General features: G+C 39.0%; 1 protein-coding gene across 3 annotated transcripts in view; it reads left to right on the top strand.

Moving 5' to 3' along the window:
- The window catches only part of VAMP7 (vesicle associated membrane protein 7), a 90,860-nt gene that overhangs the window by 22,777 nt on the left and 44,958 nt on the right, over positions 1-23,125 (top strand). For all 3 annotated transcript variants that reach the window (XM_055438092.2, XM_055438093.2, XM_088834221.1), the window contains exons 3-5: positions 5,651-5,708; positions 11,095-11,232; positions 21,870-21,960. In XM_055438092.2, coding sequence (XP_055294067.1) covers positions 5,651-5,708; positions 11,095-11,232; positions 21,870-21,960 — 287 coding nt within the window. The remainder of the gene's footprint in view (positions 1-5,650; positions 5,709-11,094; positions 11,233-21,869; positions 21,961-23,125) is intronic.

Here is a 23,125-nt window from a genome sequence, read left to right on the forward strand (position 1 = left end):
CCCACTCCAGTATTCTTGCCTGGAGAATTCCATGGACAGAGGAGCCTGACAGCCTACAGTCCATGGGGTTGCAAAGAGTTGGACATGACTGAGCGGCTAAACCACAGCTGGTTTTTCTGCTTCTAGTTGGTCCCTCCTTAAATCTGTATTTAATTCCTAAGATTATACTTTCTTGCTTAAAACCCAAACTAAGCCTTCATTATTTTGTCTATTTCTGACTTTTCTATCTTTGTCTCTATAGATATCTTTGTCATTCCCAGACCTATCTGTGCTATTTTAAGCTTTGGTATATATATTTTTTTCTTGATTTTGCATCTTGGAATGTCCTTCCCCTCCTACGCCCCCTGGTACATTTTTGCTCATTTTACAGGTCCCAAATGAAATACTTTCTGTTTTCACTTTAATCTTTCTAAAAGGGCAATTCTAATAATGTCCCTTGCTTCAGTAGGTACTCAGGGTAAAGTTTCTTAACACAACTTGAAAAATTCTTCAAGATCTGCCTCTTCTGGCCTCATCTCTCATTACTTGAGCCCTCAGTTTTGTTCTTCAGCCATACTTAGCTATATGCATATCAGTTCTGGGTTCGTTCTCTTTCTAGCCTCTGTAATAGCTGTTACTTTGACAAAATTTGAGTTTGTCTTCCTGAACTTATGTTTCCTCTTCTAGAAACCCCTGAAAACTCCAAGACTATTCCAGGTGCCCCCTTTTTATGTGTCTCCATAGTATCCTGTGTTTATCCATTATAGCACTTCTGACAATGTGTTACAATTGCAATCTTCATTTTTTTGTCTCTGTCCCCTGATTATAGGCTGCTCCTTGATGGCAACAACTGTACCTCATTACCTCCTGTGGTCTTTACAGCAAGGTACTCCCAAGTGTGGTTTTGTTATTGTTGTTCAGTCACCAAGTTGTGTCCGACTCTTTGTGACCCAATGGACTGCAGCATGCCAGTCCCTCATCGTCTCCTGGAGTTTGCCCAAGTTCACATCCCTTGAATCAGTGATGTCATCCAACCATCTCTCCCTCTGTCGACCTCTTCTCCTTCTGCCTTCAATCTTTCCTAGCATCAGAGTCTTTTCCAATGAGTCAGCTGTTTGCATCAGGTGGCCAACGTATTGGAGCTTCATCTTTAGCATCAGTCCTTTCAATGAGTATTCAGGATTGATTTCCTTTAAGATTGACTGGTTTGATCTCCTTGCTGTCCAAGGAACTCTCGAGTCTTCTCCAGCACCACAGTTTGAAAGCATCAATTCTAAGTGTGGTATCAGTTCAGTCAGTTCAGTCACTCAGTCATGTCTGACTCTTTGCAACCCCATGAACCACAGCACACCAGGCCTCCCTGTGCATCACCAACTCCCAGAGTTTACCCAAACCCATGTCAATTGAGTCAGTGATGCCATCCAACCATCTCATCGTCTGTCATCCCCTTCTTTTCCTGCCTTCAGTCTTTCCCAGCATCAGGGTCTTTTCCAATGAGTCAGTTCTTTGCATCAGGTGGCCAAAGTATTGGAGTTTCAGCTTCAGCATCCGTCTTTCCAAAGAACTTTCAAAGTCCTTGAGAACCCCATGAAAAGTATGAAAAGGCTGTCTAGTTAGATATGTCTAGCCAACAGTAGCATATTCAGACCTTGAGCTCAGGAGATAGGTCAGATTTAGATTTGGAAATCAGTGTAATTGTATTAGCTGAAAACAGTATTGGCAGCAAAACATGAAAGTGGGTGCCACCCTCCAAGGAGTCTTTGTGAGAAAAGCAGGGGGCTGAGGATGCTGGAAAGCATCAACAGAGAAGGAAAGAGATTACCATATAAACCAGGCAAGCCTGATGTCAAGAAATCTAGTGAAGAGAGAGCAGTTTCTAGAGGAAGGAAGTGGTCAGCAGTATCAAATGTGTCAGAGAGAGCCACTGGATGTGGAGTGTGGAAATGATTGGTGGAGTTGATGTGAACAGTTTCAGAGTGGTGGAGGAAGACATTTGAGTTCCAATACCTCCTTTTAATTCACATCAAACCTCTATGTGAACATTAATGATACAATTCACCAGCTACTCTTGTCTATCTACTTGCTCAGGGTAGAAATCTGGGAAGCAAAATCGAGTTATCCTTCTGCCTCAACCGCAGTAGCCAGTCCTCAAGTTCTTTTCTCTGTTCCTTCTTCTCTGTTGCCCATAGTACTTTAGTTTGTTTCCTTCACTGTTCTACTTCAGTAGTCTCCTACCTTCTCCTTTTGGTCAGTTATCATACTCTAGCCAAAGCATCCTTTTCCGTGGCAGTTCTGATCACACTATCCCCTTGCTAAGACTGTTTGATGCTTGATCGTTGTTCTTAGGATTATATATAGTGAGACTTGAAAATCTTATACAAGATTTGAAAGTATTTGCTTACTTAAAACCTCCTTTGTGGAAGCCATTTATTTTTGTACCGTAAATTCTGTACTTTCAGTTCAGAGGCTCAGTCGTGTCTGACTCTTTGCGACCCCAAGAATCACAGCACGCCAGGCCTCCCTGTCCATCACCAACTCCTGGAGTTCACGCAAACTCACGTCCATTGAGTCGGTGATGCCATCCAGCCATCTCATTCTCTGTCGTCCCCTTCTCCTCCTGCCCCTAATCCCTCCGAGCATCAGAGGTTTTTTTTTTTTTTTTTTCAGTGAGTCAACTCTTCGCATGAGGTGGCCAAAGTATTGGAGTTTCAGCTTCAGCATCAGTCCTTGCAATGAACGCCCAGGACTGATCTCCTTTAGAATGGACTGGTTGGATCTCCTTGCAGTCCAAGGGACTCTCAAGAGTCTTCTCCAACACCACAGTTCAAAAGCATCAATTCTTCGGCGATCAGCTTTCTTCACAGTCCAACTCTCACATCCATACATGACCATGGGAAAAACCATAGCCTTGACTAGACGGACCTTGGTTGGCAAAGTAATGTCTCTGCTTTTTAATATGCTATCTAGGTTGGTCATAACTTTCCTTCCAAGGAGTGAGCGTCTTTTAATTTCATGGCTGCAATCAGCATCCACAGTGATTTGGAGCCCCCAAAAATAAAGTCTGACACTGTTTCCACTGTTTCGCCATCTATTTTCCATGAAGTGATGGGACCAGATGCCATGATCTTCGTTTCCTGAATGTTGAGCTTCAAGCCAACCTTTTCACTCTCCTCTTTCGCTTTCATCAAGAGGCTTTTTAGTTCCTCTTCACTTTCTGCCATAAGGGTGGTGTCATCTGCGTATCTGAGGTTCTTGATATTTCTCCCGACAATCTTGATTCCAGCTTGTGCTTCTTCCAGCCCAGCGTTCCTCATGATGTACTTACTCAGCATATAAGTTAAATAAGCAGGGTGACAATATACAACCTTGATGTACTCCTTTTCCTATTTGGAACCAGTCTGTTGTTCCATGTCCAGTTCTAACTGTTGCTTCCTGACCTGCATACAGGTTTCTCAAGAGGCAGGTCAGGTGGTCTGGTATTCCCATCTCTTTCAGAATGTTCCACAGTTTATTGTGATCCGCACAGTCAAAGGCTTTGGCATAGTCAATGAAGCCGAAATAGATGTTTTTCTGGAACTCTCTTGCTTTCTCCATGATCCAGCGGATGTTGGCAATTTGAGGTCTGGTTCCTCTGCCTCTTCTAAAACCTGCTTGAACATCTGGAAGTTCACAGTTCACGTATTGCTGAAGCCTGGCTTGGAGAATTTTGAGCATGACTTCACTAGTGTGTGAGATGAGTGCAATTGTGAGTTAGTTTGAGCATTCTTTGGCATTGCCTTTCTTTGGGATTGGAATGAAGACTGACCTTTTCCAGTCCTGTGGCCACTGCTGAGTTTTCCAAATTTGCTGGCATATCGAGTGCAGCACTTCCACAGCATCATCTTTCAGGATTTGAAATAGCTCAACTGGAATTCCGTCACCTCCACTAGCTTTGTTCCTAGTGATGCTTTTTAAGGCCCACTTGACTTCACATACCAAGATGTCTGGTTCTATGTGAGTGATCATACCATCGTGATTATCTTGGTGGTGAAGATCTTTTATGTACAGTTCTTCTGTGTATTCTTGCCACCTCTTCTTAATATCTTCTGCTTCTGTTAGGTCCATACCATTTCTGTCCTTTATCGAGCCCATCTTTGCATGAAATGTTCCCTTGGTATCTCTAATTTTCTTGAAGAGATCTCTTGTCTTTCCTATTCTGTTGTTTTCCTCTATTTCTTTGCATTGATCGCTGAGGAAGGCTTTCTTATCTCTCCTTGTTATTCTTTGGAACTCTGCATTCAAATGGGTATATCTTTCCTTTTCTCCTTTGCTTTTCGCTTGTCTTCTTTTCACAGCTATTTGTAAGGCCTTCTCAGACAGTCATTTTGTTTTTTTACATTTCTTTCTCATGGGGATGGTCTTGATCCCTGTCTCCTGTACTATGTCATGAACCTCCGTCCATAGTTCATCAGTCACTCTGTCTATCAGATCTAGTCCCTTAAATCTATTTCTCACTTCCACTGTATAGTCATAAGGGATTTGATTGAGGTCATATCTGAATGGTCTAGTGGTTTTCCCTGCTTTCCTCAATTTAAGTCTGAATTTGGCAATAAGGAGTTCATGATCTGAGCCACAGTCAGCTCCCGGTCTTGTTTTTGCTAACTGTATACAGCTTCTCCATCTTTGGCTGCAAAGAATATAATCAATCTGATTTCGGTGTTGACCATCTGGTGTCCCTGTGTAGAGTCTTCTCTTCTGTACTTTATCCATGTTTATTAATTTTACTTTCAAACCCATTATGTGCTGTTTTATCTCAAAGCCCTTAAGCTTGTTGGTCTCTCATTCCAGAACTCTCTTTACTTGTTCTTCTTGCCATCTCTTACTTAGTCTTCAGGTTCAGCTCAGACATTATTTGCTCCGGCACGTCCTCCAGTTACCCTTTGCCAAACTCTTCTATATAGATATAGGTGTCTCTTCTGTATCCCCATAGCACCATATCCTGCCTTTGACTCTTTCCCTTCCCTCTAACTCTTTATCATCCTCCTTACTACGCAGTTCCATGATTGCCTGCACTTTCATTCTCTGAAGGCAGGGACTGATCATTTTGCTTATTTGTATCCTCATCACCTAGCCCAGTAACTGGCTCCGAGTTGATGCCAAATATATGTTATTGTTAAGTATCTGGTAGAAAAAAATGTTTGCTCTGTGTGGCCCATTTGGGGGTTTATCTTAATTATGTGTCCTTCAGATATCATCTCTTATACAAGCCCTAAGAATCTTCCCTAGAGATTATTCAAACCTTAAGAGACTTCCCTAGTGGTCCGGTGGTTAGGATTCAGTGCTTTCCCTGCTGGGGCCTGGGTTCAATCCCTGGTCAGGGAACTAAGATCTGGGATGCCATGCAACATTGCAAAGACAGTCCAAGTATGCTTTCTTAGATATTATTTTTATGGATGATGTGCATGATGTTGCACTATTTAGATAGGATAGAGACCTTGTTTTAATTTCTTATTTATGTCTATCAAGTTTGACTGGGGAGAAATAGGTATATAGGGGAGAGGGAAAATAGACAGTATTTGTAAATAATATGGTCATGTTGACAGTTCTAAAATTTCTTATACGTAGATAGAAGATAGAAGTGAAAGAGATATTGCTCATAACCACAGTAAGTTTTATATCTTTTATTCTGCAGTTATCTGTTTCATTACATCTGCCAAGACAGGATTGTATATCTTTGTATCACTGATGATGTAAGTAATTTGAGGACATGTTGCTCTTTAACTGTGTAACATTATTAGAGTTAGTTCTTAATTATCTGTATCTGTGGTGGGTAAAGCTGATGCAAATATAACTTTCTATAGCTCAAAATTTCTTTTTATGCTTTGCATTTGTCATATAGAGCAGCAATTCACAGAAAAAGTTGGTATCTGGGTATATGCCAGTCAGTTTGGTTTTGTAGAGTTTTAGCTGAACCTTTTATTATAACTTCTACACTTAATTTATTGTATAGTGAGAATAGATGTTCATTATTATGATTCTTCAGTATAAGACCCTCTCAAAATTTATCTGAAATAGTAGATAGATTATTTCACTCCTCTAATCAGTAGTTAGTGAATTTTTTAACGTATGTTGACTTTGGGAAAACAAAATCACAACAGATTATAATCAACTTTGTAAACCCGTAGTTTACATTGGTATGTTGTTTTCTGAGTATTTGTTGTTTGATGCAAAATGCTCAGTACCTTAACAGTGTCATCAAGGTCCTCTCTCCTCTCTGCAGTCCTAGTGTCGACTTATTCTTGGACACATTTCCCTTATGGTTTCAAAGAGCTATGTGCTTGTTTATTTGTGTCCAGAAAAGAGGGGCTATGTCTTCTCAAGTCTCTTCCTGCAGAAATGAGGAAACTTCCCAGAGGCACACCTTTCCCTTCTCCCACTTTCAAAGTGGACTTTTCATGCCTTATTGGCTAGGACTAGGTTATGTCCTTATTTTTAAATTGATCATAGACAAGAGGCATGGAATTGGCATGATTGCCCTAGGTCATGGTTCTTAACGTTTATTGTATCACAGACCTCACTGCTGCTCATGGATCCCTCCCAGAATTTTTTAAATGCATGATTTTATTAGGTTGCTGAAAAGTAATAGCGGTTTTGAACTCTGAATTTTAAATCATTATAACTAGGCTCAAACACATCTTTATTAATCAAAATAAGAACCATTACAATCAACACGTTTTTTCCAGTGAGAAATAAGCTTGATTATTCCTGTAGCAAAAAAATCCATGCTTCAGGATTCGATGAACTCTTGGAAAGCTTTTCCTGTGTGCTGTTGGTCGTGGAAGCATTTTCCTTGCAAAAAGTTGTTGAGATGCTTGAAGAAATGGTAGTCAGTTTGCAAGAGGTCAAGTGAATATGGCAGATGAGGCAAAACTTCATAGCCCAATTCATTCAACTTTTGAAGCATTGGTTATGTGACAAGTGGCCAGGCATTGTTGCATAGAAGAACTAGGCCCTTTTTGTTGACTGATGCTGGCTGCAGGCATTGCAATTTTTGGTGCATCTCCTTAATTTGCTGAGCACACTTCTCAGATGTTAATGGTTTTGCCAAGATTCAGAAAGCTGTAGTGGATCAGATGGGCAGCAGAGAACCAAACTAATACCTCTTTTTTTTTTCTTGGTGCAAGTTTGGCATTGGGAAGTGCTTTGGCTTCATCTCAGTTCAACCACTGAGCTGGTTGTTGTGTAAAATCCAGCTTCTGTCGTACATCACAATCCAACCAAGAAGTGGTTTGTTGTTGTTGTGTAGAATGAGAGAAGATAACACTTCAAAATGATGATTCTTTTTTGATTTGTGGTCGGCTCAGGAGGCAAAAAGGTTGTCTGAGGAGGCCTTACAAATAACTGAGAAAAGAAGAGAGGTAAAAGGCAAAGGAGAAAAGGAAAGATATACCCATCTGAATGGAGAGTTCCAAAGAATAGCAACAAGAGATAAGAAAGACTTCTAAGTGAACAATGCAAAGAAATAGAAGAAAACAATACAATGGGAAAGACCCGAGATTTCTTCAAGAAAATTAGTGATACCAAGGGAACATTTCACGCCAAGATGAGCACAATAAGGACAGTAACAGTATGCACCTAACAGAAGCAGAAGATACTAAGAGGTGGCAAGAGTACACAGAAGAACTATACAAAAAGATTTTCATGACCCAGATAACTGTGATGGTGTGATCACTCACATAGAGCCATACATCTTGAAGGGCAAAGTCAAGTGGGCCTTAGGAAACATCACTATGAACAAAGATAGTGTAGGTGATGGAATTCCAGCTGAGCTATTTCAAATCCTGAAAGATGATGCTGTTAAAGTGCTGCATTCAATATGCCAGCAAATTTAAAAGATTCAGCAGTGGCCACAGGACTGGAAAAGATCAGTTTTCATTCCAGTGCCAAAGAAGGGCAGTTTCAAAGAATGTTCAGACTACTGCCCAATCGCACTCATTTCACATGCTAGCAAAGTAATGCTCAAAATTCTCCAAGCCAGACTTCTATAGTACATAAACTGTAAACTTCCAGATGTTCAAGTTGGAGTTAAAAAAGGCAGAGGAACCAGAGAGAGAGATGAAATTACCAACATCTGTTGGATCATAGAAAAATCAAGAGAATGTTTTAAAAAAACATCAACTTCTTCATGGACTACATTAAAACCTTTGACTCTGTGAATCACAAACTGGAAAATTCTTAAAGAGATGGGACTACCAAACCACCTTAATTGCCTCCTGCAAAACCTGTATGCAGGTCAAGAAGCAACACTTAGAACAGGACATGGAACAACAGACTGGTTTCAAATTGGGAAAGGAATATGTCAAGGCTGTATATTGTCACCCTGTTTATTTAATTACATGCAGTGTACATCATGCAAAATGCTGGACTGGATGAAGAACAAGCTGGAATCAAGATTGATGGGATAAATATCAATAACCTCAGATATGCCGATGACACCACCCTTATGGCAGAAAGCGAAGAACTAAAGAACCTCTTGATGAAGGTGAAAGAGGAGAGTGAAAAAGCTGACTTAAAACTCAACATTCAAAAACCAAAGATCATGGCATCTTTTCCCATTATGTCATGGCAAATACAATGGAAAGAGTGACAGACTTTATTTTGTTGGGCTCCAAAATTGCTGGAGATGGTGACTGCAGCCATAATATTAAAAGGTGCTTGGTCCTTGGAAGAGAAAGTATGACCAACCTAGACATTAAAAAGCAGAGACATTACTTTGCCAACAAAGGTCCATATAGTCAAAGCTATGGTTCTTCCAGTAGTCATGTATGGATGTGAGAGTTGGACCGTAAAGAGGGCTGAACATTGAAGAATTGATGCCTTTGACTGTGGTGTTGGAGAAGACTCTTGACAGTCCCTTGGACTGCAAGGAGATCAAGCCAGTCAATCCTAAAGGAAATCATCCCTGACTATTCATTGGAAGGACTGATGCTGAAGCTCCAATACTTTGGCCACCTAATGCAAAGAGCCGACTCATTAGAAAAGGCCCTGATGCTGGAAAGTATTGAAGGCAGGAGGAGAAGGGGACGACAAAGGATAAGATGGTTGTATGGCATCACTGACTCAATGGACATGATTTTGAGCAAGCTCTGGTAGATGGTGAAGGACAGGGAAGCCTGGTGTGCTGCAGTCCATTGGGTCGCAAATAGTCGGACACAACTGAGTGACTGAACAGTAACAGTAGGCAACCACTTATCAAACTTTTTCACCTTACCAATTTCCTCAATTGCCAAATGGTCAACATTGAGTTCTTGGGTAGCTTCTCATGTAGATGTAAGAGGATCAGCTTTGTTGATACTCTCAGTTAGTTATTGTCATCTTCTGATGGCCAGCTACTGTGGTTCTTATTGTCAAGACTTGATTTCTTTGGAAAACTTTTTGAACTGTACATTTGTTAGCAGTTCCTGGGCCAGACACGTTGATGTTACGTGTTTTCTCTGCAGCTATGACCCATATTGAATTCAGATAAGAAAATCAGTCAGAGTTGCTTTTTGCCTAATATTATCTCCATAGTCTAAAATACATATAGTTAGCAAGTAATAATTAATTATCAAATATCATAAAACAAGAAATGCTCATTAAAATGATATATAACATAACCACATGTATTTAAAAATGTATTTCAATATCAAATGGCAAAGTTCAACAATGCAAAATTGAAATTACCTTTGCACCAACCTAGTACCTGGAGAATCCCAGGGATGGGGGAGCCTGGTGGGCTTCCGTCTATGGGGTCACACTAGTCGGACACGACTGAAGTGACTTAGCAGCAGCAGCAGCAGCAGCAGCAGTAATACCAATTATGTTGAAATTCAGTGTTCAGGGTTTCCCTGGTGGCTCAGTTGATAAAGAATCTGCCTGCAATTCAGGAGACCTGGGTTTGATTCCTGAGTTGGGAAGATCCCCTGGAGAAGGGAACAGCTACCCACTCCGGTATTCTGGCCTGGAGATTTCATGGACAGTGGAGCCTGGCAGGCTACAGTCCATGGGGTCGCAAAGAGTTGGACACAGCTGAGTGACTTTCACTTTCACAGTATTCAAAATAGTTTAAATATTGGTTTAGTAATATATGCTTCTTTATGAATTCACTAATAACAAGATATAGTCATGGGTTTAATAAACATAGTTTTGATGTGCTGATAAGTATTATTGATATTTTGAGAGATGTCTGTAACTGATGATATATGCGAAAAAGACTTCTCTTGGTGACAGAGTCCCAGGTACTGTTTAATACTACTCTGTTACTACATTCACAGTTGAAATTTGAGTTAAAGATTGGTGAAAATAATGATGGGATTTTTTTTTTTAATCCAAGTACATTGGCCCTTTGAATTTGGACCATTGACTCAACTTTAAGAACTCTTGGCTTAGACTACTCATCTTAGGTGAAATGGAGATGTGTGTCAACCAGAGTGATTATCACAATGACTTACATTCTCTGGTTTCACAGTATTTTCTAAAATTGTTTTAAAAATCCAGTTATGTCTGAAATGACTGATGTGAAAGTGCTGGGAGTAGGTGAGAAATAGAATTAAATTTGGGATGGTCAGAGTTGAGTCTTAAATTTCTTGAGCTATAATTGTACTTTTGTGTATAGGTTATAAACATACACACACTTTTTGACTGGGACTAGACAAGAGTACATTCCTTGATATTTTCAAATATACTACCACTATTGAAAAAAGTTAATTAAAAGTTTATGTCAACAGTGTTATTTTTGTGTGTGAAAAACTGTACTTTTACTACGGATTTCTCAAGCATCTTGTGCTGGGCTTTCTAATAGATCCTGTGAAAGATATGGATGGAGTAAAACCCAATTCCTGCTCTTAAGACGCTAACCTAGGTACTGTTATCTTAGTTGGCAGTAATCTAACATTTGGATTCGACTCAGCTCTTTCATTTACTAGTTTCACCTTTGGCAAGTTAGTTTCTTTTCAGAGCCTTTGTTTCTTTATCTGTAAAATGAGGTCAGTTCCTCAACATAGAATCATTGCTCAGTAAATGTTAGCTGTTCTTATGGTTGTTGTTAATCATCCATATCATTTTTGTTTAGTGTTAACTCTGTATTCATCTCCTCAGGATTTTGAGCGTTCGCGAGCCTTTAATTTTCTGAATGAGATAAAGAAGAGGTTCCAGACTACATATGGTTCAAGAGCACAAACAGCACTCCCATATGCCATGAATAGTGAGTTCTCAAGTGTCTTGGCTGCACAGCTGGTAAGATCTTTCTTGGGATATAGTATTTGATTCATATCTTCTTTATTACTTTAAAGAACTATGAATATAGGGGACCCTGACCTGCAGTGTATTTTTCTGACTGTTATATGCCAAGATAGTAAAACTTCCTAGATTAAAAAATTTATATATAAATGGGCCATTTTAGGATGGAAAGTGATATTCTCTGTAAATGGTGGTCAAAGTATCTCATGATTGAGATTAAAGATCATCTACTTCAACTACCCATTTAATGTGTAAATCCACTCAACCTGCCAAATGGTGTCTTAACCTGTACATTAACCTCTACCCTCCCACAAGGTAAATTTAATTTTTGGGTAGCTCAGTTAGTCGTTTGAAAGTCTGTTTATCTGTATGAATATTCTCAGTTCAGTGAATTTATACATATATATATACATATTATACATATACATACATATATACATACATATACATATTTATACACTTTTTTCAGATACAAAACATCTCATGACCCTAAAGGATTCCTCATGTTCCTATGTAGTCAGGTCATTCCCTGAGGCAACCGCTGCTCTATTTTTGTCACCATAAATTAGTTTTATCTTTCCTAGAATTTCTTATAAATGGAATCATACATAATATACTCTTGTATCTTCCTTGTTTTGCTCAGTGTAAGGTTTTTGATATTGATCCATATTGTATAAATCGGTAGTTTCCTTTTTTTCTGAGTAGTAGTATATGCATATAACACAATTTGTTTATCCATTCACCTGTTGCTGGATATTTGAATTACTTCCAGTTTTCAGCTATCACCAACAAAACTATTATGAACATCCATGTACAAGTCTTTGCACAGACATGTGTTTATTTTTGTTTGGTAAATACCTAGGGGTGGAATCCCTGGGTCATATGTTAAATGATGTTTAATTTTATAATGAATCATCAAACTTTTTTCCAAAGTGGTTGGTTGTACCATTTATAGTCCCACTAGCACTTCCAGTGTTTCTGCATACTTGCCAACACTTGTTATTCATCCTTGTGGATGTGTAATGGTATCTCATTGTGGTCTTATTTTGCATTAAAGAATGCTTACTTTTTATCCATCAAACCATACGAGTGCAAAGACATAAGTTTTATCTATGATAGTGTTGTGAAGAGAAAAAAGGACTCACTGTCATTGAATAATTTCCTCTTTATTTCTCCTGTAAGTGTTGTTTTTAATACCTTTTTGAGGATTATACTTCTAAATATGCATCCTGTGGGAATGAAGTTCATTTAAATAGTTATGAGTGTTTATTTCAGTTGGTTTGTTTCATACTTCCACTAGGAAATACTTATATACATACATCCAGCCATGCCTACCAGATAGTCCACAACAGAAGGACCCACACAGCCTGTGTAGGTACTGTCCCTACAGCATACGGCTCTGGTGACCAGAGGGAAATGCATTGCTAGGATTCATAGGATGTTTCCTAGAAAAGGCCACTTCTTCAAGGTCAGGAAATTTAATCAACTCACCAAATACATAGAAATTAAAAAGGAAATTAGGCAAAATGAGAGGAACATGTTGCAAATGAAAGAACAAGAGAAAAGCCCATGAGAAGAGCTAAGTGAAGTGGACATAAGCAACCTACCCAATAAGGAACTCAAGGTAGTGATTGTAAGATGATCAAAGAACCCAATAAATGATTGGATTAACAGAGTGAGAAATTAGAATTTCTTAGCAAAGAATTAGAATATGTAAAGAATGACCAAGCAAAGATGAAGAATACAATAACTGAAATAAATACACTAGAAGGAATCAACAGTGAATTGTATGATACAGAGGAATGGATCAGTGAGCTCTAAGACAGAGTAGTGGAAATCACTAAAGTCACAACAGAAAAAAAGAAAAAAGAATTAAAAAAAATGAGTACTGTTTAAGAAACCTCTGAAACAACATCAGAGGTACTAACATTTGCATGATAGGGCTCCCAGAAGAAGGGAGAAAAGGGGGCAAAGAACATATTTGAAAGCAAATTAACTGAAGACTTCCTTAACTCGGGGAAAGAAACAGATATCCAGGTCCAGCAAGCACGGAGAGTTCCCACAGGATCCACCCAAAGAGGACAACACCAAGACGTTGTAATTAAAATGGCAAAAATTAAAGATAAAGAGAGAATATTAAAAGCAGCTGGGGAAAAGCAAAATGTTGCACACAAGGAAATTCCCATAAAACTATCAATTGACTTTGCAACAGGAGCCCTGAAGGGCAGAAGGGAGTAACATATTTTTAAAGTTGTAAAAGGGAAAAGCTGACAACCAAGAATCCTCAACAAGGCTTTCACTCAGAGTTGATAGAGAAATAGAAAGTTTTACAGATAAACAAAAGCTAAAAGAGTTCATCACCACCAGGCTTGCTTTAAAGGAAATGTTTAAGGGGCTTCTCCAAGCCGAAAAAAAGGTTGCAAGAAGAAATATGAAAATTATGAAAGGAGCAATCTCATTGGTAAAGGCAAATACACAGTAAAGTTACTAAACCAACCACATATAAAGCTATGAGGAGGATTACAAAAGGAGTAAAATCACCCATAACCACAATAAGGGATTTCAAAACAAAAAGAGGCATAAAATATGATGTCAAAACAGTAACTGTGGGAGGGGGCATAAAAATGTAGGGTTTTAATAACATTTTTACTTAAGAGATGAGCAACTTAAAATAATTATGTAGATATATACAGATTGTTATATACAAACCTTATGATAATCATAAACCAGAAAACCTATACTAGATACACACAAAGGGAAAGAAATCCAAATATAACACAAAAGATACTAATCAAATCACAAGGGATGAAAGCAAAGGAACAAAAGAGAAGTAAAAAAACAACTGAAAGACAATTAACAAATGGCAGTAAGTACATACCTATCAGTAATTAAATGGAAATGGACTAAGTGCTCCAGTTAAAAGACACAGAGTGGCTGAATGGATAACAAAACAAAACCTATATATATACTGCCTACAGGGGACTTAGTGTGGCTCTAAAGACAAAAACGGAAAGTGAAGGGATGGGAAAGTTTATTCCATGCAAATAGAAATGAAAGGGAAACTGGGATAGCAATATTTATATCAGAGAAAATAGACTTTAAAACAAAAACTAAGAGACAAAGACATTCAGTTCAGTTCAGTGCAGTTCAGTCGCTCAGTCGTGTCCGACACTCTGCGACCCCATGAATCACAGCACGCCAGGCCTCCCTGTCCATCACCAGTTTCCGGAGTTCACTCAAACTCATGTCCATGGAGTCGGTGATGCCATCCAGCCATCTCATTCTCTGTCGTCCCCTTCTCCTCCTGCCCCCAATCCCTCCCAGCATCAGAGTCTTTTCCAGTGAGTCAGACATTACTTAATGATAAAGGAATTAATCCAAGAAGATACAACAATTGTAAATGTATATGCACCCAGCATAGGAGCACCTAAATATATAAGGCAAATATTAATAGACATAAAGTGAGAAATTGATAGCAACACAATAGTAGGAGAGTTTAATACCACACTTACCTCAATGGACAGATCATCCAGACAGAAAATCAGTGAGGAAACACTGGTCTTAAACAACACATTACACATAGTTGGACTTAATTGACATATATAGGGGATTCCGTGAACTTCCAAATGTTCAAGCAGGTTTTAGAAAAGGCAGAGGCACCAGAGATCAAATTGCCAACATCCTCTGGATCATGGAGAAAGCAAGAGAGTTCCAGAAAAACATCTATTTATGCTTCGTTGACTATGCCAAAGCCTTTGACTGTGTGGATCACAATAAACTGTGGAACATTCTGAAAGAGATGGGAATACCAGACCACCTGACCTGCCTCTTGAGAAACCTGTATTGCAGGTCAGGAAGCAACAGTTACAACTGGACATGGAACAACAGACTGGTTCCAAATAGGAAAAGGAGTACATCAAGGTTATATATTGTCACCCTGCTTATTTAACTTATATGCAGAGTACATCATGAGGAACGCTGGGCTGGAAGAAGCACAAGCTGGAATCAAGATTGCCGGGAGAAATATCAAGAACCTCAGATATGCAGATGACATCACCCTTATGGCAGAAAGTGAAGAGGAACTAAAAAGCCTCTTGATGAAAGTGAAAGAGGAGAGTGAAAAGTTTGGCTTGAAGCTCAACATTCAGAAAACAAAGATCATGGCATCTGGTCCCATCACTTCATGGGAAATAGATGGAAAAACAGTGGAAACAGTGTCAGACTTTATTTTTTTGGGCTCCAAAATCACTGCAGATGCTGATTGCAGCCATGAAATTAAAAGACGCTTGCTCCTTGGAGGAAAGTTATGACCAACCTTGATAATATATTAAAGAGCAGAGACATTACTTTGCCAACCAAGGTCCGTCTAGTCAAGGCAATGGTTTTTCCCGTGGTCATGTATGGATGTGAGAGTTGGACTGTGAAGAAGGCTGATCGCCGAAGAATCGATGCTTTTGAACTGTGGTGTTGGAGAAGACTCTTGAGAGTCCCTTATACTGCAAGGAGATCCAACCAGTCCATTCTAAAGGAGATCAATCCTGGATGTTCATTGGAGGGACTGTGCTAAAGCTGAAACTGCAATACTTTGGCCACCTCATGCGACGAGTTGACTCACTGGAAAAGACTCTGATGCTGGGAAAGGTTGGGGGCGGGAGGAGAAGGGGAAGACGGAGAATGAGATGGCTGGATGGCATCACCGACTCTGTGGACATGAATTTGAGTGTACTCCGGGAGTTGGTGATGGACAGGGAGGCCTGGCGTGCTGTGATTCATGGGGTCGCGGAGAGTCGGACACGACTGAGCGACTAAACTGAACTGATGACAGGCCTACAGGTAACATCATACTAAGAAGTGAAAAACTGAAAGCATTCCCTCTAAAATTAGGAATAAGACAAGGATGCCACTCTTACCACTTTTATTCAACATAGTGTTGGAACCCCTAGCTACAGTAATCAGATACGAAAAAGAAATGCAAGGAATCCAAATTCAAAAGGAAGAAGCAAAATTGTCTCTCTTTGTAGATAACCATCATACTATCTATAGAGAATCCTAAAGATACCACCAAAAAAATCAATTATTAGAAATAATACAGTACAATTGCAGGATACAAAATTATACAGAAACCTATCGCCTTTCTATATACTAACAACAGACTATCAGAAAAAGAAATTAAGAAAACAATCCCACTTTCCATCACATCAAAAAGAATAAAATACTTAAGAATGCATTTAACTAAAGAGGTTAAAGACCTGTACTCTGAAAACTTTAAGAACCTAATAAAAGATATGGAAGATATTGAAGAAGTTGGAAAGATACACTGTGCTCATGGATTTGAAGAATTTATATTTTTAAAAATGATTATACTAAAAATAAAGACAATGCTGTGCATTCTACAGAGGCAATGCTATCCCTATCAAAATACCAGTGATTTTTTTTTTTTTTTTACAAAACTAGAACAAATAATTCTAAAATTTGTGTGGAGACATAAAAGATGGCAGAATGGCCAGAACTGTCTTGAGAAAGAAGAACAAAACTTGATGTATTACACTCCCTCATTTCAAGCTATCCTACAAAACTGCAATAGTCAAAACAGTATGGTACTGTAAAAAAAAAAAAACAGACACATAGATCTGTGGAATGGAATACATGCATGCTCAGCCTTGTCCAATTCTTTGTGACCCCATGGACTGTACCAGGCTCCTTTGTCTGTGGGATTTTCCAGGCAGGAATGCTGGAGTGGGTTGTTGTTTCCTTGTCCAGGGGATCTTCTCAACCCAGGGATTGAACCTGTGTCTCTTGTATCTCCTGCATTGGCAGGTGGGGTGGATTCTTTACCACTGAGCCACCTGGGAAGCCCGTGGAATAGAATAGAGAGCCCAGAAATAAACCCATGCTTATATGGTTAATTAATCTATGACAAAGAAGGCCGGAATATGCAGTGGGGGAAAAAGCTGTCTTTTTCCCTTTCCACTAAATGGTGTTGGGAAATCTGGACAGCTACATGCAAAAGAATCAAACTGGACTACTTTCTCACACTCTGGACAGAAATAAATTTAAAATGGATTAAAGATTTAAATATAAGACCTGAAACCATAAAACTTCTAGAAGAAAACATAGTATGCTCTTTGACATTGGTATTGATAGTTTTTTTGGATATGTCTCTGGCAAGAGAAACAAAAGTAAAAATAAACAAATGGGAGTACATCAAACTGAAAAGCTATTGCTCAGTGAAGAAAACTACCAACAAAATGAAAATGTTGCCTACTGAAAGGGAGAAGATATTTGCAAACAATATATCTGATAAGGGGATAATACCTACAATGTGCAAAGAACTGATAAAACTTCAACATCTAACAAACAAACCAACTATAAAGTGGACACAAGAGCTGAATAGCTGTCTTTCCAAAGAATACAGACAGATGGCCAACAGGCACATGAAAAAGATACACAGTATCACTCTTTGTCAAGGAAATGCAAATCAAAACCACAGTGAGAGATATTACCTCATACTTGTCAGAATGGCTGTTGTCCAAAAGGCAAGAAATGAACAAGTGTTGGTGAGGATGTAGAGAAAAAGGAATCCTCCTTCACTGTTGATGGGAGTGTAAATTGGTACAGCCACTATGGAAAACAATATGGAGATTCCTCCAAAATTTAAAAATAGAACTATCGTATTATCAGCAATTCTACTCCTGGGTATTTATCTGAAGAAAACAGAAACACTAATTAGAAAAGGCACAGGCACCCCTATGTTTATTGAAGCATTATTTACAACATCCAAGATATGGAAACAACCTAAACGTGCATCAGTAGATAAGTGGATAAAGAAGATGTGATATGTGTATACACACACACACACACACACACACACACACACGAGTATTACTCAGCCATAAAAAAGAAGGAAATCTTGTCACTTGCAGCAACACAGATGGATCTAGAGGATGTCTTGCTAAGTGAAAAAAAGTCAGAGAAAGACAGGTGAAAAAAAGTCAGAGAAAGACAGGTACTGTATGATTTCACTTACATGTAGAATCAAAAAAAGAAACATAATAAAACACTAACAGGGATATAGATACAGAGAAGAAATACATGATTGCCAGAGGGAAAATGTTGGGGGTAGGACAGAAATAGGTGAAGGAGACTGAGTTACAAAATTCGAGTTGCAATGTAAAAGAGTCACAGGTATGAAATATGCCATGTTGCAAATATATAGTTGTAACTATATAATGTTTTTGGATCTTGACATATGATAACTAAGCTTACTGTTTGTGATCATTTTGAAATGTATAGAAATATTGAGTTCCAAAGAATAGCATGGAAAGGTAAGAAAGGGTTCTTAAGTTAACAAAGCAAAGAAATAGAAAAAAACAATAGAACAGGAAAGACTAGAGATCTCTTTGAGAAAATTAGAGCCAGCAAGGGAACATTTCATGCAAAGATGGGCACAATAAAGGACAAATGGTATGGATCTAACAGAAGCAGAGGATATTAAGAAGAGGTGGCAAGAATATACAGAAGAACTGTACAAAAAAGGTCTTGACCTGGATAACCATGATGTTGTGATCACTCACCTAGAGCCAGACATCCTGGAATGTGAAGTCAAGTGGGCCTTATGAAGCATCACTATGAACAAAGCTAGTGGAGGTGATGGAATTCCAGCTGAGCTATTTCAATTCCTAAAAGATGATGCTGTGAAAGTGCTGCACTCAATATGCCAACAAATTTGGAAAATTCAGCAGTGGCCACAGGACTGAAAAATACCAGTTTACATTCCAATCCCAAAGAAGGGCAATGCCAAAGAATGTTCAAACTATCTCACAGTTGCACTCATTTCACATGCTAACAAGGTAATGCTCAAAAACCTTCAAACTAGGCTTCAACAATCCATGAACCAAGAGCTTCCATATGTACAAGCTGAATTTAGAAAGTACAGAGGAACCAGAGATCAAATTGCCAATATTCATTGTATCATAGAAAAAGCAAGAGAATTTCAGAAAACATTCTGCTTCATTGACTGTGCTAAAAGCCTTTGCCTGTGTGGATCGCAAGAAACAAATTCTTAAATAGACGGAAATACCAAACCACCTTACCTGTCTCCTAAGAAACCTGTGTGCAGGTCAAGAAGCAACAGTTAGAACCAGACACGGAACAATGAACTGGTTCCAAATTGGGAAAGGAGTACGTAAAGGCTGTATATTGTCACTCTGCTTATTTAACTTACATGAAGACTGCTGCTAAGTCACTTCAGTTGTGTCCGACTCTTTGTGACCCCATAGACGGAAGCCCACCAGGCTCCCCGCTCCCTGGGATTCTCCAGGCAAGAACACTGGAGTGGGTCGCCATTTCCTTCTCCAATGAGTGAAAGTGAAAATTGAAAGTGAAGTCACTCAGTCTTAGCGACCCCACGGACTGCAGCCTCCCAGGCTCCTTCATCCATGGGATTTTCTAGGCAAGAGTACTGGAGTGGCTTGCCATTGCCTTCTCCGTACATGAAGACTACATCATGTGAAATGCCAGGCTAGATCAATCACAAGATGGAATCAAGACTGCTGGGAGAAATATCAAAAACCTTGGATATTGCAGATGAAACCACCCTAATGGCAGAAAACGAAGAACTAAAGAGCCTCTTGATGAAAGTGAAAGAGGAGAGTGAAAAAGCTGGCTTAAAACTCACCATTCAAAAAACAAAGATCATGACATCTAGTCCCATCATTTCATGCCAAATAGATGGGGGGAAGTGGAATCAGTAACAAATTTTATTTTCTTGGGCTCCAAAATCACTACAGACAGTGACTCCAGTCATGAAATTAAAAGATGCTTGCTCCATGGAAGAAAAGCTATGACAAACCTAAACAGTGTATTAAAAAGCAGAGATACCACTTTTCCGACACAATCCATCTAGTCAAAGCTATGGTTTTTCCAGTAGTCATGTCCAGATGTTAGAGTTGGACCAGAAAGAAGATTGGGGCTTCCCTGGTGGCTCAGACAGTAAACAATCTGCCTGCAATGCGGGAGGCCTGGGTTTGATCCCTGGCTTGGGAAGAGCCCCTGGAGGAGGGCATGGCAACCCACTCCAGTATTTTTTTTTTTAACCCACTCCAGTATTCTTGCTTGGAGAGTCACTATGGACAGAGGAGTCTGTCTGGCTGTAGTCCATGGGGTCTTAAAGAGTCAGACATGACTGAGCGACTAAGCACAGCATAAAGACGGTTGAGTGCTGAAGAACTGATGCTTTTGAACTGTGGTGCTGGAGAAGACTCTTGAGAGTCCCTTGGACAGCAAGGAGATCAAACCAGTCAGCCCTAAAGGATATCAACCCTGAATGTTCATTGGAAGGACTGATGCTGAAGCTCCAGTACTTTGGATACCTGATGCAAACAGCCAGCTCACTGGAAAAGACCCTGATGCTGGGTTAGACTGAAGACAAAAGGAGAAGGGGTGACAGAGGATGAGATGGTTGGATAGCAACACCTACTCAATGGACATGAGTTTGAACAAACTCTTGGAGATAGTGAAGGACAGGGGAACCTGGTGTGCTGCAGTCCATGGGATCTCAAAGAGTCAGACATGACTTAGTGACCGAACAGTAATGTGTTGTGCAACAGAAACTAACAAACGCTCTCATAACAAACTCATAATCTCAAAACAAACTCATAGAAAAGGAGATCAGAGAGCTGGGGTTGTGGGGAGGGATGATTGTATGAAAGTGGTCACAAAGTACAAACTTCCAGTTATAAGATAAATAAATACTAGGGATATAGTGGACAACATGATAAATATAATTAATCGTGCTTTATGTTATATATGAATGCCATTGAGAGTAAATCCTAAGAGTTCGCATCCTAAGGGGAAAAAAGGTATATAGGTTCAGCTGGCAGCAGAACTTTCAATTTAGCCAGTTTGTCTTTAGCTCCATATATGTGTGTGAACCTCAAACAAATCTGTATAGGATCTTGTCTATAATGGAAATAATAATAATGGTATCTTCATAGAGTTTTTGCATGGTTTAAATAATATCCCATATTTGAAGCACTTAGCACAGTGAAGTGACTGGAATGTTGTGTATTAAGAAGTCTACAGTTATTTGCTATAGATAATAACTTCGAAATATATGCTCTAATCAGTGTCTTACATTTTTAGATCCTATAAGAAGCCAATGAAAATAGCATGCATACTCGGATCCCAACAGATACAAAAAAAGATGCCCAGAAGCTGGGCCAGTCCCTACCTCATCACACCCAAGAAATGGGAAAAGATTAAGAGTACCTTTTCCCTAACCTGTTACCTCTGCCTCAACTATAGTCTTTTCTCCTTTCTTCCTTGTCTGAACACAAAATATGTAGTACCCTACTTCTGCCCAGGAATCTCAGATGTATATTTGATATAATATACTTAGCTTTATTTCATTTGAAATAAGGTGATCTTTTTATACTATAACACTTATATTTCATATGGTAACAAATTTTATGCTTTTGTATATTTTTTCCCTAGGTCTGGTAACAATTTTTGAATGAAGTGACATCTCTTTTGTGCCTATGTTGTAGCTTTCTTCAGTGTCATTCCTCTTCTTTTTGTTTTCGTATTGTGAATAATGTCTGGGTATCATAAGTTAAATCACATTTCTTTTATAGAAGCATCACTCTGAGAATAAGGGCTTAGATAAAGTGATGGAGACTCAAGCCCAAGTGGATGAACTTAAAGGAATCATGGTCAGAAACATAGGTATGTTTCATGACATACTCTGCATGTATGTGGGCAAAAATGATATTTGATTACTTGATTGGGGTCAGAAACTGAAATAGCACTTCTTTATTCTTAATATTGGAAGCTAATTGTCAGCTGATTTGTGGATATTTCTTACCTCTAATACTGCCTGCTGTATGAATGGTTTCTTTTTAGCATTTATGACTTTCTTCATTATAAATTGGTTAGTTTAGGAACTTCCCTGGAGGTCTGGTGGTTAAGACTTCTCCTTCCAATGCAGTGGATGAGATTTCAACCCCTCTTTGGGGAGCTGAGATCCCACATGCCTTGAGACCAAAAAACCAAAGCATAAACCAGAATCAGTGTTGTAACAAATTCCGTAAAGATGTTTTTAAAAAATAAATATGTTAGTTTACTTGCAAGACTTATGTATAAGACCCTTAAATAGTTCAGCAATTTAAAATAATTCAGTCAATTTGGGCTAGAAATACCCAGATAGTTGATATTATCAGTATAGATACTTAGAGTATAACTCTTTGACCTCCTTATAAAGTTTGTAGCTCTTGACTGAAAGAAATAATTAGATCAAAAAACTGTTACATCCTTCAAAAGAATGAACTGTGACATAAATTCCTTTGGCCTGTGTTTTGTCAAGAACCTATATATAGCACATTAAAATAATCCAAGGAAATACATCAAGTTTATTTTTTTGATTGATTATAATGATGGTATTTAGATTTAGGATGATGTTAATTTCTTACTAGCTCCAGTTTTCACATTGTAGTTCTTGGGCTAGCAGCATCAGCATCCTCTGGGTTCAGTTCAGTTCAATCGCTCAGTCATGTCTGACTCTTTGTGACCCCGTGGACTGCAGCACGCCAGGCTTCCCTGTCTGTCATTAACTCCCAGAGCTTACTCAAACTCATGTCCCTCGAGCCGGTGATGCCATCCAACCATCTTATCTTCTGTCGCCCCCTTCTCCTCACTCCTTCAATCTTTCCCAGCATCAGGGTCTTTTCCATTGATTCAGTTCTTTGCATTAGGTGGCCAAAGTATTGGAGTTTCAGCTTCAGCATCAGTCCTTCCAATGAATATTCAGAACTGATTTCCTTTAGGATGGACTGGTTGGAACTCTTTCACGTCCAAGGGACTCTCAGGAATCTTCTCCAACACCACAGTTCAA

Source organism: Moschus berezovskii, chromosome X (assembly GCF_049115385.1).
Source record: "Moschus berezovskii isolate FMDL1 chromosome X, NW_MosBer_1.0, whole genome shotgun sequence".
NCBI classification, from domain to species: Eukaryota; Metazoa; Chordata; class Mammalia; order Artiodactyla; family Moschidae; genus Moschus; species Moschus berezovskii.